This window comes from Vulpes lagopus, chromosome 19 (assembly GCF_018345385.1).
Source record: "Vulpes lagopus strain Blue_001 chromosome 19, ASM1834538v1, whole genome shotgun sequence".
In the NCBI taxonomy this organism is placed as follows: domain Eukaryota; kingdom Metazoa; phylum Chordata; class Mammalia; order Carnivora; family Canidae; genus Vulpes; species Vulpes lagopus.
In genome coordinates this window covers 38,255,970-38,272,424 of record NC_054842.1, presented here as the reverse complement: position 1 = coordinate 38,272,424, position 16,455 = coordinate 38,255,970, and the positions used below count along the sequence as shown (strand labels likewise).

The 16,455-nt window shown below is 43.0% G+C and overlaps 1 protein-coding gene across 5 annotated transcripts in view; it reads right to left on the bottom strand.

Annotated features, from left to right (window-relative positions):
- The window catches only part of LOC121478607, a 49,385-nt gene that overhangs the window by 20,958 nt on the left and 11,972 nt on the right, over positions 1 to 16,455 (bottom strand). For all 5 annotated transcript variants that reach the window (XR_005984551.1, XR_005984552.1, XM_041733711.1 and 2 more), the window contains 3 exons: positions 15,742 to 15,882; positions 15,186 to 15,331; positions 10,095 to 10,187 (listed from right to left, as the gene is read on the bottom strand). Coding sequence is in view for 3 of the 5 variants with exons in the window: in XM_041733711.1 (XP_041589645.1) it covers positions 10,095 to 10,187; positions 15,186 to 15,331; positions 15,742 to 15,882 (380 nt within the window). In the remaining 2 variants the exon portion in view is untranslated. The remainder of the gene's footprint in view (positions 1 to 10,094; positions 10,188 to 15,185; positions 15,332 to 15,741; positions 15,883 to 16,455) is intronic.

Here is a 16,455-nt window from a genome sequence, read left to right as displayed (position 1 = left end):
TTGCAGTATAATGAAGGAAATACATACAATTTAAGAACTCCTTTAAAAAAATACTTTATTCTTTACTTTATTCTTTACCATAGCAAGCACCAGATTGCTCTGTATGAAAGGAAATCTCACTTAAGATTTAGACTGTTACCTTTACTTTGGCTAAAGAGGAAAATCAATGTCTTTAGAAATTTCCTGGTAGAAGATAAATGAGCTGCCCACTGATCCTGGGGAAGTGAGAGTCCTTATCCAGGGATTCAGCTCTTTAAAAGAACCTGCAAAGCTGTCACATTTTTTGAGCCCTGGAAGAGCAAATTTGAAGGAGAAAGAACCATCTTGCCTTTGTGGACTTCCTGACTGAGGTCAGTGGTCTTGGAGTCTGATTCATCCCCATTGGTCTATTCAGCTTTCATAAAGTTCAGTGTCAGTGCTGCAGCAAGGCATACGTACACATTTAATTATACCAGTTCAAATTTAAGAGTTTGGCGAAGAAAAAGACAGGAAGAGGATGGAAAAGGAGAAATAGCCATAGACATAATGTCAGCTCATCCACTCAGTAAGTGTGAGATGAGAGATCTGAATCTGGTCTCAAAGCCAGATGGCTTCCCAGAGGCTTCCAACTATTCAAAGTTATATACAATATAACCCCCTAAACACTAGCTGACTACTTCATCTGGGGCTTAACTGACAAATAATGATCTGTTCCAAAGCTGGCCAGAAACTGCACAGGACTTAGAAATAATATACCTATATGTTTATTGTGTAGGCAGTTTAAGGAATTATAAATAATTACTTAGCTATAAACTAATTCTGCCTAATATGCTGACTTAAGAACCTAACCAAAGGGTGGATGGGATTTTTTGTACTTGATTTCATTCAGCATTCGACAAATATTTTTGAGCTTTACTATATGCCAGGCTGGAAACCCAACAGGGAACAAAAGAAACAAAACTCCCTGCCCTTTTGAAGCTAACATGAAGTGAATGTTATCTAGTGCATAGGAAGAGCTAAGAAGAGAGAAGAGTCAATGATAACTAAGTATAAGTTTTCAAGTCATGAATGGGAAATGACTTTTTAGGGAAAGGTGAGAAATCTGGACTTTGGCCCATTCTAGTGTGCCAGTTTAAAAAAAAAAAGTATGCTTTTAAAAGAGATTCAAAAGACCCCGAGTAGCCAGGGGAATATTGAAAAAGAAAACCAGAGTCGGGGATATCACAATGTCAGATTTCAAGCTGTACTACAAAGCTGTGATCATCTTAAGGCAGTGTGGTATTGGCGCAAAAACAGACACATAGATCAGTAGAACAGAATAGAGAACCCAGAAATGGACCCTCAACTCTATGGTCAACTAATATTTGACAAAGCAGGAAAGACTATCCACTGGAAAAAGGACAGTCTCTTCAATAAATGGTGCTGGGAAAATTGGACATCCACATGCAGAAGAATGAAACTAGACCACTCTCTTTCACCATACACAAAGATAAACTCAAAATGGATGAAAGATCTAATTGTGAGACAAGAATCCATCAAAATCCTAGAGGAGAACACAGGCAAGATCCTTTTTGAACTTGGCCACAGCAACTTCTTGCAAGATATGTCTATGAAGGCAAGGGAAATAAAAGCAAAAAATGAACTATTGGGATTTAATCAAGATAAAAAGCTCTGCACAGCAAAAGAAACAGTCAACAAAACTAAAAGACAACCTACAGAATGTGAGAAGATATTTGCAAGTGACATATCAGATAAAGGGCTAGTATCCAAGATCTATAAAGAACTTTTAAAACTCAACAGCAAAGAAACAGACAATCCAGTCATGAAATGGGCAAAAGACATGAACAGAAATTTCTCCAAAGAAGACCTACACATGGCCAACAAGCACATGAGAAAATGCTCTACATCCCTTGCCATCAGGGATGGCAAATCAAAACCACAACGAGATACCACCTCACACCAGTGAAAAATAACAAGACAGAAAACAACAAATTTTGGAGAGGATGTGAAGAAAGGTGAACCCTCTTGCTTGTTGGTGGGAATGTGAACTGGTGCAGCCACTCTGGAAAACTGTGTGGAGGTTCCTCAAAGAGTTAAAAATAGACCTGCCCTACGACCCAGCAATTGCACTATTGAGGATTTACCCCAAAGATACAGATGCAGTTAAATGGCAGGACACGAGCACCCCAATGTTTATAGCAGCAACGTCCACAATAGCCAAACTGTGGAAGGAGCCTCAGTGTCCACAAAAGATGAATGGATAAAGAAGATGTGGTTTATGTATACAATGAAATATTCCTCAGCCATTAGAAATGACAAATACCCACCATTTGCTTCGATGTGGATGGAACTGGAGGGTATTATGCTAAGTGAAGTAAGTCAATCGGAGAAGGACAAACATATATGGTCTCATTCATACGGGGAATATAAAAAAATAGTGAAAGGGATTATAGGGGAAAAGAGAGAAAATGAGTGGGAAATATCAGAGAGGGAGACAAAACATGAGAGACTCCTAACTCTGGGAAACAAACAAGGGGTGGTGGAAAGGGAGGTGGGCATGGGGATGGGGTGACTGGGTGATGGGCACTGAGCGGGGCACTTGACGGGATGAGCACCAGGTGTTATACTATATGTTGGCAAATCGAACTCCAGTAAAAAAATATACAAAAATAAATAAATAAATAATAAATAAATAAATAAAAAGAGATTCATTGGTTTCTTTGATTACAAATCTAATCCTTTGGATTGTTGAGAGAAATAGACAGGACTTATTTTCCTTCAAACATAGTTGGAGGGATGAAAATTAGCTCATCATTTAGTTTCATTGGGACTAAACATAACTTGCCCAAATGTATTTGTTCTTACATCCAGGACATGGGGATGATGGCAAATGACAGCTGTTATGAATAATTTGACAGTGCTAATATATTATAACAGTTTCTGGCACATTGTGGGTATTTAATAACTGCTGAACCAATGAATGAATCAATGAGTAAAAGAGTACAGAATGCAATCATATTGTGGAAACTTTTATCTTGCTGTTCATTGTTTTTCCATGTATAGTGTAGCCAATAATGCCTTGAGACCATTCATGAACATGAATAGAATATGTCTTTTCTATATATAAAATCTCTTTACAAATATAAATGCCTTTGAAAAGTTAAGTTTACTGCTCAAAATGATTCATGATGTGGATATTGATTACATGTGGCACTCGTTTCTTTTTGCCCCTTTTTTTGCCAGAAAGCAGCAGTGATGAAACACAAGGCCAGTGGGGTGGAGGCCAAAGGCCAAATTCCTGTGCCACTGCCAAGCTTTGCAAGGAAAGAAACAGCTTTTGCCAGTCTACCCCTGCCACCCCACCAACTGAGCCAGTGCAGTGCAAATGTGTGCCATTGGAGAAGAAGAGAGCTTCTGGGTCTGTGATTGGCCTGGTACAACTTGCACCCTCATGGGGAGAAACAATCCAAATCTCCCTCCCATTGGTGGTAAATAAGATCACCATGTGTGTCATCTCTGCTCATGAAAAATAACCAGTTTGGGAAGTGCAAGTCCAAACCATTCTGCAGAATTTAGTGAGTCACAGTGCCCTGTTAGATGGTAGGAAAGCTGATGCTGCTTAGTACAGGGATTTCCTCCTTTGGGCCTGCATCCAAAATTCAAACAGAACCAAATTCTTTTCTCTGAATGGAAAACAAATTCCTCAGAGTAAGGGTGAGTACATGCTCAGCCCCCGGGAATACTTGATCCACCCCAGCTGTATTCACCCCAACCTATTTTTACTTAACATTTCTTTAAAACAAAAACAAGCTGACAATGACTACTTTTTTTTTTTTTTTTAAGAGAAGGAGAGAGAGGGAGAAAGGGGAGAGACAGAGAGAATCATCTTAAGCAGGTTCCACACCCAGCATGGAGCTTGATGCTTGGCCCAATGTGGGGCTCTACCTCAGAACCCTGAGATCCAGAGCTGAGCTGAAATTGAGAGTCCAATGCTTAGCTGACTGAGCCACCCAGCTGCCCCTGACAATGACCACTTTAATTTACTCCCCTCTGTCTCAGAAAACTTAGTGGTGGCATAGCAAATTCAGTTGTGCCTGAGAGGCAGGATGGTGTAGAGAAAGAGAATCTCTGGGTATAATGCCTCTCTCTGAAAAATGCTGTGTGACTCCCCAGAAAGCCACTTAACTTCTCGGAACCCAAATTTCTTCATTGCTCTAATAGAGATCATAATACTCATTTCCTAGTTGTACTGTAAAGGTCAACTGGGAAGAGTGGTGAAATAGAGGAACTTAGTACACTTAGTAATAAATATTACTGCCTATTGTCTCAGCTTCATTTCTGGATATTTAAAGTCACTAAAACACTAGAATGAGAGTCCCCTGGGGGAGAACCTCCTTGTGTTAGGGATCTCCCCTTCTGCCATTGCCTCCTAAGGATCAGATACATATTTGTGACAGCTGTACACCTCCTCTGGAAGCCACTTCACAGATCCATATGGACTCACCCAGCCTTGTGCTTCTTCCCATTTTCTCTCTGGTTGCTTGCCAAGGTCCACCAATTGTCCCTGACTTCAGAATCCTTCTTATCACCCTCCTTGAACTGGCTATCCAGACCCATAAAATTTCCCTCCAAAAAAAATCTGGACTATCTATCACTGAACTCTGTGTTCTGCCTTTTATCTTCTTTTGTCTGATCTACTGTAATAGCCTCCAAACTGGTCTCCCATCATCCAGATGTTCCTCTTTCTAAAGCATATTCTGCAATGCTGTCAAGGTTCTTTTAAAAAATCCCATTCTCATCATGTCCCTGTCTTGCTTCAGAGGAATCATGGCTCCCGCTCTGCACGCAGGAGAAAGCCTAACTCAACAACATTCATGGCTTTGGGCTACATAGGTCCACTGGCCTTGTCAGCTATACCTCCAGTCACTCTCCCAATGACCACTCTGCAGTGAACATCAAATTCCCCATACGTACATGCATTGAACACTCTGGGCACTTTCACCCCCTGACCCTTTGCTCATGTGGTCCCCTTTGCCTAGAATGCCCTCTCTTCCCCGGTTGATGAACCTCTTCTCAGTTCTCCTAGTGAGAGCTCTATTTCCTATGTGGGCCTGCACTCAAAGGTCAAATGTAAACTTTCACGGAACCAGAAGTTCCCCTGGAGAGGCTCCTCATCTTCTCTTTCACTTTCTGGCCTCTCCTGAAACCACCAGAACAGGTGGCATCACACATTCTGTTGGACATCAGATTATTTTGCTTAAGGTGTACTCAAATGTTCAACTGTGGATGCCAGGTCCTGATAGGACCTTCTTCTTAATAAAGTTGATTTTTTAAAAAGACTTGTTTGAAATAGCTTCTTTCCATCAACAAGGAACATGTGTGATTTCCTGTGTAAAGACCAGACATTTATACACCAGAACAGAAACTCTGTTAGCTTGATTGCGGTACTTAAGGAAGCAAAGTGTAATTAGTGTTGGATGATTCACACCTTGGACCTTGGAACCTGTCCACAAAGGTTTCCACTATTTGGCTATCATTCCAGGATAAAATCCCCAAGTAAAACAATCTCAGGATTATAATCAGTAACTTCCTGATTTGGAACTAATAAAGCTGTCTTGAAGATTACATCTTGTCTTTTGAACCTGGCCCTTGCATTCCTTAATGCCATAGTATTCCTATGGACCATGGCTATGTTATAAACAATAATGCCTTATTTGGGGAAGGGAATTTGGCACTTGGGTGGCATCGGTACTGTAGCAAAGGTCTGATTGATCCCAAGCTTGTGCACTGACCGTTTTATGGTTGGATTTTGCTCCTAGTATATGTCTAAGTCATGTACTGGCCCTCCCAGTCCTAAATCCTTGAGAATTAAGACAATCCTAGGAACTATGGTATGGAGTTTGGTCTAGGAAACAGAGTAGGCCCCAGTGACAGGACATGCCTGAGTCCTTGCTGAGTCTTTCAGAAACTTTTGGGGCCTTGAGGTGACACAGCAGGACTGGCTGAGTGGGGCTCAGGGAAGCTATCTATCTGCAGATGACTATTCTGATGACCTTTCAGTGACCTCCAGTGATAAGCCATCTTCTGGCTCTTTATGGGTCTGATGGGGCCTACATCACTCACTTGAGTATTAACCACCCTCCAGGTCCAGGATCCCAATTCCCACAGACCCCTGGTACAGAGCCATGGGGCTCAGACATGGGCCACGTTAGATCTGGAAGACACAGAGTAGCTGGAGGCAGAAACAGGCCTGGGTCCCCTCTGTTCTGTGGTCTCCATTGCAGAGAAGAGGCATCTAGGAGCTTCTTTCTGCCCTCTGATTTTCTTCACTGAACAAAGTAAGACTAGGTAATCTGATTTTCTTTTCATTCTAAAGCAGTGGTTCTCAAAGTGGGACCCTGGGCTAACAGTATCAACATCACTTGGGAACCTGATAGAAATGCCAACTTTCCAGCCTTACCCCAACCTACAGATCCAGCAGTGTGGGGCAGGGCCCAGCAATCTGCATTTTAACAAGCCTTCTGGGTGTTTCTGATGCTGCTCAAGTTTGAGAACCACTGATCTAATGAATCTTCATGTTCAGCGCTGCTTTGAGGCAGACTGGCTTGGACAAACAGATGTCTAAATTCTGCAGGCATAGAATGGAGTACTTTTCCTCTTCTATCCACTTACAATGGGCTGCTAAATGTAAAATTGTCAGGTTCTTGTAATTATACATTTGAGGAAGAATAATAAAGGGTGTCAGGCTTCTGAATGGGGGTTTTGACTCATACAGTATGATGAGTTTAACTTTCCGAGCATCAGGCCAAAGCCTCCCATCCACAAAGGGGCAAGCATAAAAATAGTTTGGCTGTTTCCAATTGGGACCAAATGGAAACCATCTGGACTCCACCCTCAAGAGGTTGATATAAATCCACTCAGTCTGACCCTTTATTGTGAAACAAATAGAATTCTTCTACCAAAGTCCAAACTCACCTCCAACCAAACACCTTTTGACTGTGAAAGTAATTATCCAGTGTGGGAAGCTATTTTTTTTATTTGCTTTGTGAATTCTGGAAAGCATAAAAATGGTCTGCTCTGACAATAAGCTATAAAATAAATCTGGATCAGGGACAGGCTTTCCTACTGATTTGAGGCACAGGATCCTGGGGAGACAAAAGACTTTAATGGCTCCCATTGTCTACTGGATTAAGTCCCAACTCTTGGCCTGACCTGCAAAATCTTCCTTAATGTGACCTACCCTTTTTGCCAGGTTCACTCTCCCACATCCTCTTGTTTCAACTAAACTTTGTAGGTTCATGGGCTTGCATAATTAAGCCCTCCGTCCCTTCTTAAATCCTTCCACCTGTAAGTCCTTTCTTTCCACATGTCAACTTCTAGGTTGTTCACATAAGCCTCTCCCCACTTCCTTTCCCAGGAAGGATGCCTTTCTCTGAACCCAGTGTCCATGTTCGGCGCTTGGCAAATGCTGCGTTGTGTGGCTGTTTTCCTAGGTGTGCATCCTGTTTATAAACTACATTCTGAGCACTCTTGTTATTAGTTGAATTGTGTCCCCTCCCAAAATTCCTGTGTTGAAGTCCTAACTCCCAGTTCCTCAGAATATGACCTTATTTGGAAGTAAGGTCAAGGCACATGTAATTAGTTAAGATGAGGTCATGTTGGACTAGACTTGGCCCCTAATCCAGTATGACTGGTGTCCTTATAAAAAGGGGAAAATTGGACACAGACACATACAGAATCCCTGGGGAACATGAAGGCGAAGGTCAGAGTGATGCATCTGTAAGCCAAGAAAACACCAGATTGCCAGCAAACCACTGTCCCTCAGAGCCTCCAAAAGGAATCAACCCTGCCAACATCTAGATCTTGACTTCCAGAGCCCAGGACTGTGGGACAATATATTTCTATTGTGTAAGGTCAGAAGAGGCAAGTCTGATATTTCTGTGCCAGGTTTTAACAGCTGAAAGGTATTATTATGACCTGGGCCTCAACATAGCTGTTATTCAAAAGCTGAAGGGACAGTTGTATTGTTTTCTTTTTGACTTTTCCCTCAAACTATCTACCTTCTGTGGGGGTTTAACATCTCCAGGGCCTACATGGAGGTGGAGGCTTGGAAGTCTAGGATGGGGAATGGCACATGGGTGGAGTCATTCACGACTGTATTCAGACTCTGCAGTCATTGCCTACTGGAGTTACACAGGCGTTCTGTTTTTACATATATTAGAAGAGTTAGCTTGTTAAACATAAAGACTTAGAGTGCTATGCAACTTTTTTAACCTTCTTTGCCATTAATTAACTTAAAAAAAATTTTTTTAAGCAGGGAGTTTCAACAAATAGAATTAGTCAGAGTTTCTCTCCAGCCTTGAGAAACCTTGAAGTTCCCAGAGAGATTTTGGCCTTTCCTGAAATATCAAGGTGGGTTTTTTTTTTTAAGGTTTTATTTATTTATTCATGAGAGATACAGAGAGAGAGGCAGAGACATAGGCAGAGGGAGAAGCAGGCTCCTTATGGGGAGCCTCATGCAGGACTCGATTCCAGGACCCTGGGACCATGACCTGAGCCAAAGGCTCAACCACTGAGCCACCCAGGTGCCCCTCTGCAATGTCAAGTTAACTGCACAGCATGAGGCACACATTCAGTCTTTATCCTCGTTACCACTTTCTATGAGGTCTAGATGCAGAGTTAGAACTAGAGACCCAGGGATGCCTGGGACCTCATCCCCACAGAAATCCCAACGAAATCCTCCAAAATTATTTTTAGTTGAAAATATCCCCAAATGGTATCTAAAACAAATGATAACCTAGCAGGGTTCTTCATCTTTTTTTTTTTTTCTTTTAATAGATTTTGCAAAATCTACTAGCACTATACAATGGAAAGACTGTATTTATACCAGATGACAGAGACAGGTCTGATAAACTGTCCCACTTTCCATTTCCATTTGGCTTTTTAGATCAAAGGAATTTGTATTTATCTAATTCAGATTTCACAGGGGAGATACAAGAATAATTCAAGGACAGGAAAAAGACCACACCACACAAAAGAGGAAGAAAAAGGCAAAAGGTAAAGAGCTACATCGCAAGGGCCTGTCACCTTCCACACACTAGTTGTACAGAAAAGTAAATAAATAAAATGGACTAAAAACAACACAAATTTAGGTTGCCTCCACAAAGAGTGTTCCAAAGACTGTGCTCATGATACATCTAACAATCACCTGGTGCTGTGTCTTTATAACTTCAACATCTTAAAGCTGGAGTAGGATTTAGGAAGCTGTGAGTGCAAATTCCTCCATTTGCTGAATAGGGTGCTGAGACACAGGCACCAGGCCAAGCACTGGGCAGAGAACCCAGCTTCCCTAACACTTAGCTGTGAACCTTTAAGACTTGGATAGCTTCTCAGGGCACCTGGCTGGCTCAGTCAGAGCATGCAGCTATTGATCTCAGGGTCATGAGTTCGAGGCCCATGCTGGGTATAGAGACTACTTAAATAAATAAATATTTTTTAAAAAGACTTAAAGCCACCTGGGTGATTCAGTCGGTAAAGCGTCTGCCTTTGGCTTGGATCATGATCTTGGGGTCCTGGGATAGAGCCCCACGGTGGGTTCCTGCTCAGTGGAAAGTCTGCTTCTCCTTTTCCCTCTGTCCCTGCCCCTGCTTGTGCGCACTCTCTCTCTCTCTCTCAAATAAGTAAATAAAATCCTAAAAAAAAAAAAAAAAAAAAAAAAGACTTGGATATCTTCTCCTTTCATTTAGTCAGAGGTTTTAGAGTTGGTAATTTCTTAAAATTACCTCTAAATGACTCTGTTTCTGATTCTAAGCAAAGAGAGTAGGAGAGAAGTCTCCAAGCTGAATTTATCAGGTCCTGCTGGCTGTTCACTGCAGAGATATCCCCAAACCAACCTACACCCCATAATCGATTTTGGTTTGCTGAATGTGCCAAAGACAAATTCCTCTGGTGGATATGGCTAAGCTGTGCTGTGTTTGGTTTATATGAAACCATAAGACATGGAGTCTTCTTTCTCTCCATGTGAGTTTTTCTGTTTGGGGTAATTAGTACAGTAGGAGGAATGCAGAGCCCATGAAAGGAGAAAGTGATTTACAGATGAAGCAACAACCAAGTACCTTTTCTTCTCTCCTTCCCTGAAGTAGTCTTCCGTGTTACAGCTCCAGGTGACTTTGTAGTCTGGTTCAAAGTTGAACTTCCCTTCTGTCTGACTGTGTGGAAAAGAAAAAGATAGGGTTAAAAAAAAAAAGCCTGTTTAAAGTTGTATAAATAGGTTTTTACACACTTTGCTATTGATTATTTCCTTCATTTTCATACACTTTTGGGCAGAGATATTTCTCAGAAGAGGATTATCCGACCCATTGTCAAATCCCATTCGCTTCGGTTCAGTACTGTCTTTTCCATGTTGTTCTCCTCAGACGCTTCGGGAGAGCATGCAACCAAGGAGGCTCCAAGTATCGTCCCAAAGGACCTCATGTACATGCTCCACATTCCACAGCTTCCCTCTATAAAAGTGGCTCCAAATCTCAGATTTGTAAGAGTGTAGCAGAGAGGAACACACTTGGGGTATATATATTTTTTAAATTAGTATGTTATCATTCTAGAGTCCTTCTAGATTATTCCTTTCCTTTCTCTTGCACTCCACATCCCAAGCATCAGGAAATGGGACAGATGTGACACTTGACCTCCTCTGCCACTGCCCTAGTCTCAGTGGGGTGGACCCCTCTCACCTCCCACCATCACCTCTCACTGGATGACAACAGCCTTCCAATAGGCCTCCCTGCCCACCACCCCCACCCAGGACATTCGCTATTTAGCTTAAGGGGGTCCTTGTCAAACCAAAACGCTAAATGAGTCCTAACTGCTCCATCCTTGCTAACAAAGCCCTCAATGCCTCATCCCTGTTACCACCCAGGTACCCTGATGCAACTTGTGCACAGGCCTCAGGGCCTTGTTACGGGCTCTCCCCTCTGTCCGGCACACTCTCCCCACTTACCTCCAGGTTCATCCCTCCCTTCCTGGCTGTGTACACAAATGCTGTCTTTTCAAGGAGGCCTACAGTCAACCATTTATTTAAGATCACACCCCAACCATCTTCCTTCCCCACGCTCCCAAACTTGCTTAACATTTTTTTTTTAAGTCTATTTATTTATGTATGTTTAAGTATCTCTACACCTCATGTGGGGCTTGAACTCATGACCCTGAGATCAATAGCTGCGTGCTCTTCTCACTGAGCCGGCCAGGCACCCCTCGACATTTTCTTTTTGCCATAGCAATTATCACCTTCCAACAAAAGGTAGCATGCGAATGTATGTTTATTATGCCCTTTAAAAGTTGTCTGCCTTTTGCCACCTCATACGTGAACAATGCAGGCACACACCCATGCACACACACGCACAAGCACACCGCATTCCCAGCCCCTCCCTCAGAGGCAAGGATCTTTGTTCTCTACCCTAATGTATCCGAAGCACCAGGAAGTGTACTTGGCATATATTAGGAGAGACACAAGTACACACATACATACATGCACGCACGTGCGCGCATGCACACACACACACAACAAAAGAAGGAGCATCAATACTAAGATTGCATTTTACACATTATAACAATTAAGGACAACTTGTCATTGGCTCATGGGGCATTCGGTCCTCTCTGTCAGCAACGGGGAGCCACTATGCCTGACTCGGGCAGGCAGTGACTGGGAGATCTAGGAGAAGCTCACAGAACAGAAGAGAAAAACCAAACATGTGGGCCTTTAGAACAGTGGCCTCAAAACATTTTTTGCTTTCCTTACATCCTAGAGGAAAATCGAAAAGTATTGATATATACTATGTTGTATGGTTTTAGGTTGGTGTCTAAACTCCGTGTGTAGATTTGGTGTCTGGTGAGAGCCTCTTCCTGATTCACAGGCGGCCGTCTTCTCATTATAACCTCACAGGGCAGAAAGGGTAAGGGGGCTCTCTGGGCTCTCCTTTATGAGGGCACTAATCCTGTTCTGGGAGAGCTCTGCCCTCATGACCTAATCACCTCCAATGGCCCCAACTCCTAAACCATCACCTTGGAGATTAGGACTTCAACATCTGAATGGAGGAGGACATAACATTGATTCTAGAGTACCCTTGTTTCAAGACAAGAGTTGTAAAGGACAGGGACTAGGGTAGTTCCAGGGGTCTGGCAAGATGACCTAAAGCACAGATTATTGAGGGTGGGGTGTCAGGGCTTAGGTCCAACCCCCACCTGTGGCCAGGAGAAGGCTGGTAATATCCTGTAATTATCTTTTTGCATCCTATGCCTCTTTTTTCATTTATGACTACCCTGCCAGCTAAGAAGTGAAGTCAAAATGGGAAAAACAAATTTGCCTGAGCAGAGGTCTATCAATCCAGCTTTGAAACAGAAGATAATTTTACTCTATACAGGTATGTATGTTACTGTTATGGACTAAATGTTTGTATGCCCCAAATATTCATATGTTGAGCCCCCAGTGTGGCAGTGTGTAGAGATGAGGCCTCTGAGGAAGTAATTAAGGTTAAATGAGGTCATAAGGGTAGGACCCTGATCAGATAGGATTAGTGTTCTTATTAGAGAGACGCCAGAGAGCAGACTCTCCCTCTGCTTACACACACCTGAAGGCACAGCAAGAGGGTGCCCTCTGCAGGCCCGGAAGAGAGCTCTCACCAGGAACAGAATCAGCGAGCACCTTGATGTGGGACTTCTAGCTTCCTGAATTGCATAAAAATAAATTTGTTTTAGCCACCCAGCCTATGTTATTTTGTTATGGCAGCCAGCGCAGACTAATACAGTTACCCAAAAGAATGCAGAATTGCTAAAATGTACCAGCTGACCCGCCTAAAAATCAAGGTTCAAGTGAATGAATAACAAGAGGACCTTCAAAGAGGTTTTGTGCGCTGTTGACCACAGGGCCCAGCCCAGCTGCAGCAGCTTCCACCCTGGCCGGGGGTTGCTGTGAAGAACGCCAGGGCAGGCGCTCTCTGAGGTCAGCTCTGATCCTGGCTTGTTTGGCTCTCTGGGAAAACAAATCCAGAACCCTTAAAATCTAATGCTCTTTTGGGCAGAAAGCACTTGAACAACCAGAATAGGAGACCTCCGTGTTTCCTTCCTGCGTCCTCCTTATCACTTCTTTGCCTTTCCAATCCCACACCTCACACCTCTTCTTGCCTGCCATATACCAATCCCTTGAGACACTGCTTTTATATTTCCAATTCTTTCTTCTTTTATGATTTATTTATTAATTTGAGAGAGTGACAGAGCGTGCACACTCACATGCGGGCGCACACACAAGTTGGAGGAGGGGCAAAGGGAGAAGCAGACTCTCCGCTGAGTGAAGAGCCAGACTTGGGGCTCCATCCCATGACCCAGAGATCATGACCTTAGCCGAAGTCATATGCTTAACCGACTGAGCTACCAGGTGCCCCTCCAATTATTTTTCTTAAAAATCACAGATTCACTTGATTATTTAGATCCTGAAATTACAATATAGGGCTTCATAAATAGGGCCGTGGCTTTTTACAGTATTGGCGGTAAAAACAGGAGAGGGAAAGTCAGGTTTGGATAGCAAACATTGTTTTCCAGCTTTTTGGTATACTTATTGGGTTGGTTGAGATATCAAATTCAACAAATAACCTATAAAATTCTGATTCCATGAAAGTTCCTAAATGGAGGATAACTATTGTATTTACAAATCTCTCATAGTTACAAGTTCTTTGCACTCACTTCCACAAAGTAGCCTTGACTCCAGCTTTTTTTTTTTTAATAGTACAAGTCAGTGAATACTTTGTGTCTTCAGATAAAATTAACATATAACATTATATTAGTTTCAGGTGTGCAACATAATGACCTGATATGTCCACCACAGTAAATTAGTTAACATCCATCACAACACATAGTCACAAATTCTGTTTCTTGTAATGAGAACTTTTAAGATCTACTCTCTCGGCAACTTGTTCTTTTTCAGATTTTATTTTTTAAGTAATCTCTCTACCCCACATGGAGCTCGAATTTACAATCCCTGAGGTCAAGCGTGGCATGCTCTACCAACTGAGCCAGCCAGGTGCCCCTCAGCAACTTTCAAATATGCAATATATTTAACTGGGGTCCCTATGCTGCACATCAGCCTTGAGCTCCTTATCTTCATTTTTTCCACTAAGTAGAGTGACTGTGTTCACCAACATGCCTGAAGTTTACTCTCCTGGGAAAAGGCTGTTGTTATAATAATGGCAATGGTAATGACAATAATTAATGTCCCTCAATAACTTAAGATGTGCCAGGCATTATGCTAACTGATTTATATTACACCACTTACTCCTCAATGAACACTATTAGGTGGTTATGTTTATTTTGTAGCTGAGGAAGCTAAAGTTAGATCAATTTGATAATCTGCCCAAACAAATATACAGCTGGGGTAGAATCTGAACCCAGGTCTGATTCTAAGTCTGTGCTACTAGCCACTTGCTATCATTTCTGATAACGATGATTAAAAGTAGTCAACTTTAAAATGTGTTATCAAGGTGTGTATTAGGGGATCTATTAAAACAAATGATAAACCTTTTAAAAGGGAGTAAGCAGGGACGACTAGATGGCTCAGTGGTTCAGTGCCTGCCTTTGGCTCAGGTCATGATCCCGGGGTCCTGGGATCGAGTCCACATCAGGCTCCCCACCAGGAGGGTTCTCCCTCTGCCTATGTCTCTATCTCTCATGAATAAATAAATAAAATCTTTAAAAACAAAACAAAAAGGGAGTAAGCAGCTCTTGTTCTTTTCTGTCTTGTTTCTATCCTCCTCATCTGTTTACTTCTTTGAGGGGACTGCAACTCCTCTGCCCAGCAAATCATGTGATCCTGGTTTGGCTGCCATCAGAACCCTCCACCCCTCTCCCAGGGGGGTGTGGGATCAGTCCTGGCCAATAACAGTTTAGCATATCTGGGCTGCAGGGACTGGTCCAAGAGGTATGTATGTGACCCAAGGAGGACCAGTGAGAGCCCTCGTGTGGGATCTGACTCACAGTCACTGGGAGTAACATAATCACTGCTTCTGAGGATTAGGGCACACATTGTTGGGGGTCCATTATTCTGCTCTCATTCATACTCAGGAAGAAGAATTTCCCCTGACCATGGGGAAGCTCATTTTTAATCGCAACAGTCTCCTTCTTTTAGGTAGTCCCAAAGAACATAGGGCCAGTTCCCCAGCACTTACCCTGCAGCTGCTGAGGGGGGCTCTTGGGGACTGGTGGGGATGTGGCCGGCTGGTCTCTCCCCTGCATCTCTGCATACTCTGCTATGTGTCTGAGGAGAGCCACAGCTCCAGAGCACTGTAAGTAATTGCCGTCAAGGTGCAGCTCACTGGGGAAGGGTGACATACACAGTTCATTTGATGTTATTTTCACTTCTGCAAATTTGGGTTTGAGGTCTTCACCTCATAAAATAATAGACCTAGTTATAAAATAATAAATTAATCATAATAGATAACAGGCCACATTGTAATAGAAAAAAAATAGACCTAGTGACCAGGTCACTGGGCCAAAAACATGCATTTAGCATGATATCCTTGATTCCCAAAAGTAACTAGAGGATCTTTCTCTTGTAATTAAGAAAAGGAAAACAAAAATAACCAGAGGGTAGAAAAAGATGACTAAAAGCACAGTGAAAAGTCAGGGGAATTCATGGGTGAGTGGATTCTGTAAATAAGCTTGTTATAAAACTCAAAACAGAACAGAGCCAGAGGCAGGAAGGGAGCAGGGGATGCATCTCACCAAATGGAGCTCTGGCTTATGATGGCACCGAGCCGTGGCCCGCTCTGTGGCCCCAGACCACAGTAGCGCAGACTGAGGACTTGAAGCCTTTGGTTGTGCTCCAGGCCTGAGAAAATACTCTCAATTTCTTCGTTTCCAAACCTAGAAGGAAATGATGGGAACCAATTAGTGAATTTTAAAACCTATGTCACCTGTTGGGTTGTTCATTTTAAGGTACTCCCTAGGACAGATCAGGTTTTAACAATCCTTACTTTGGGTATCCACGGCCAGGGCTGGCTATGGGGGTGGGTTGGGAAACTGAGGGGCTAGCTTGGGTGTGGAGGAAGGGGGGCCCAGAATCTGTCTCCTGGGCAAAGGGAGCAGAGCATGGTTTGAAGTGCCCACTCAAGGAAGCAGATAGAGAGCGAGCTCTGGATCCTGAAGACAGGAGAGATTGCCCAGCTGGCAGGGATGAAGGGGTCTGGGAGGGCCCCAGCAGTAGGAGGCTGTGTAAGGAGGGAGCCTTACGTCCAGAGCAGGTTCTGGGAAAGTTCAATCTCTTGGCCCTCCTTCCTGGCCCTGTGCTGTTCTTCATCTCATATCACCTAGTCCTTAGAGTTCGCAAAGAGAAGTCACAGGCATCGTGCCAGCTCAGCACAGCCCTCTGGGTATAGGTTTTAGGTCAGGATACCGAGTATCGGTGAGGTCAAGGGACGTCTTCAGGGAATTTGGAAT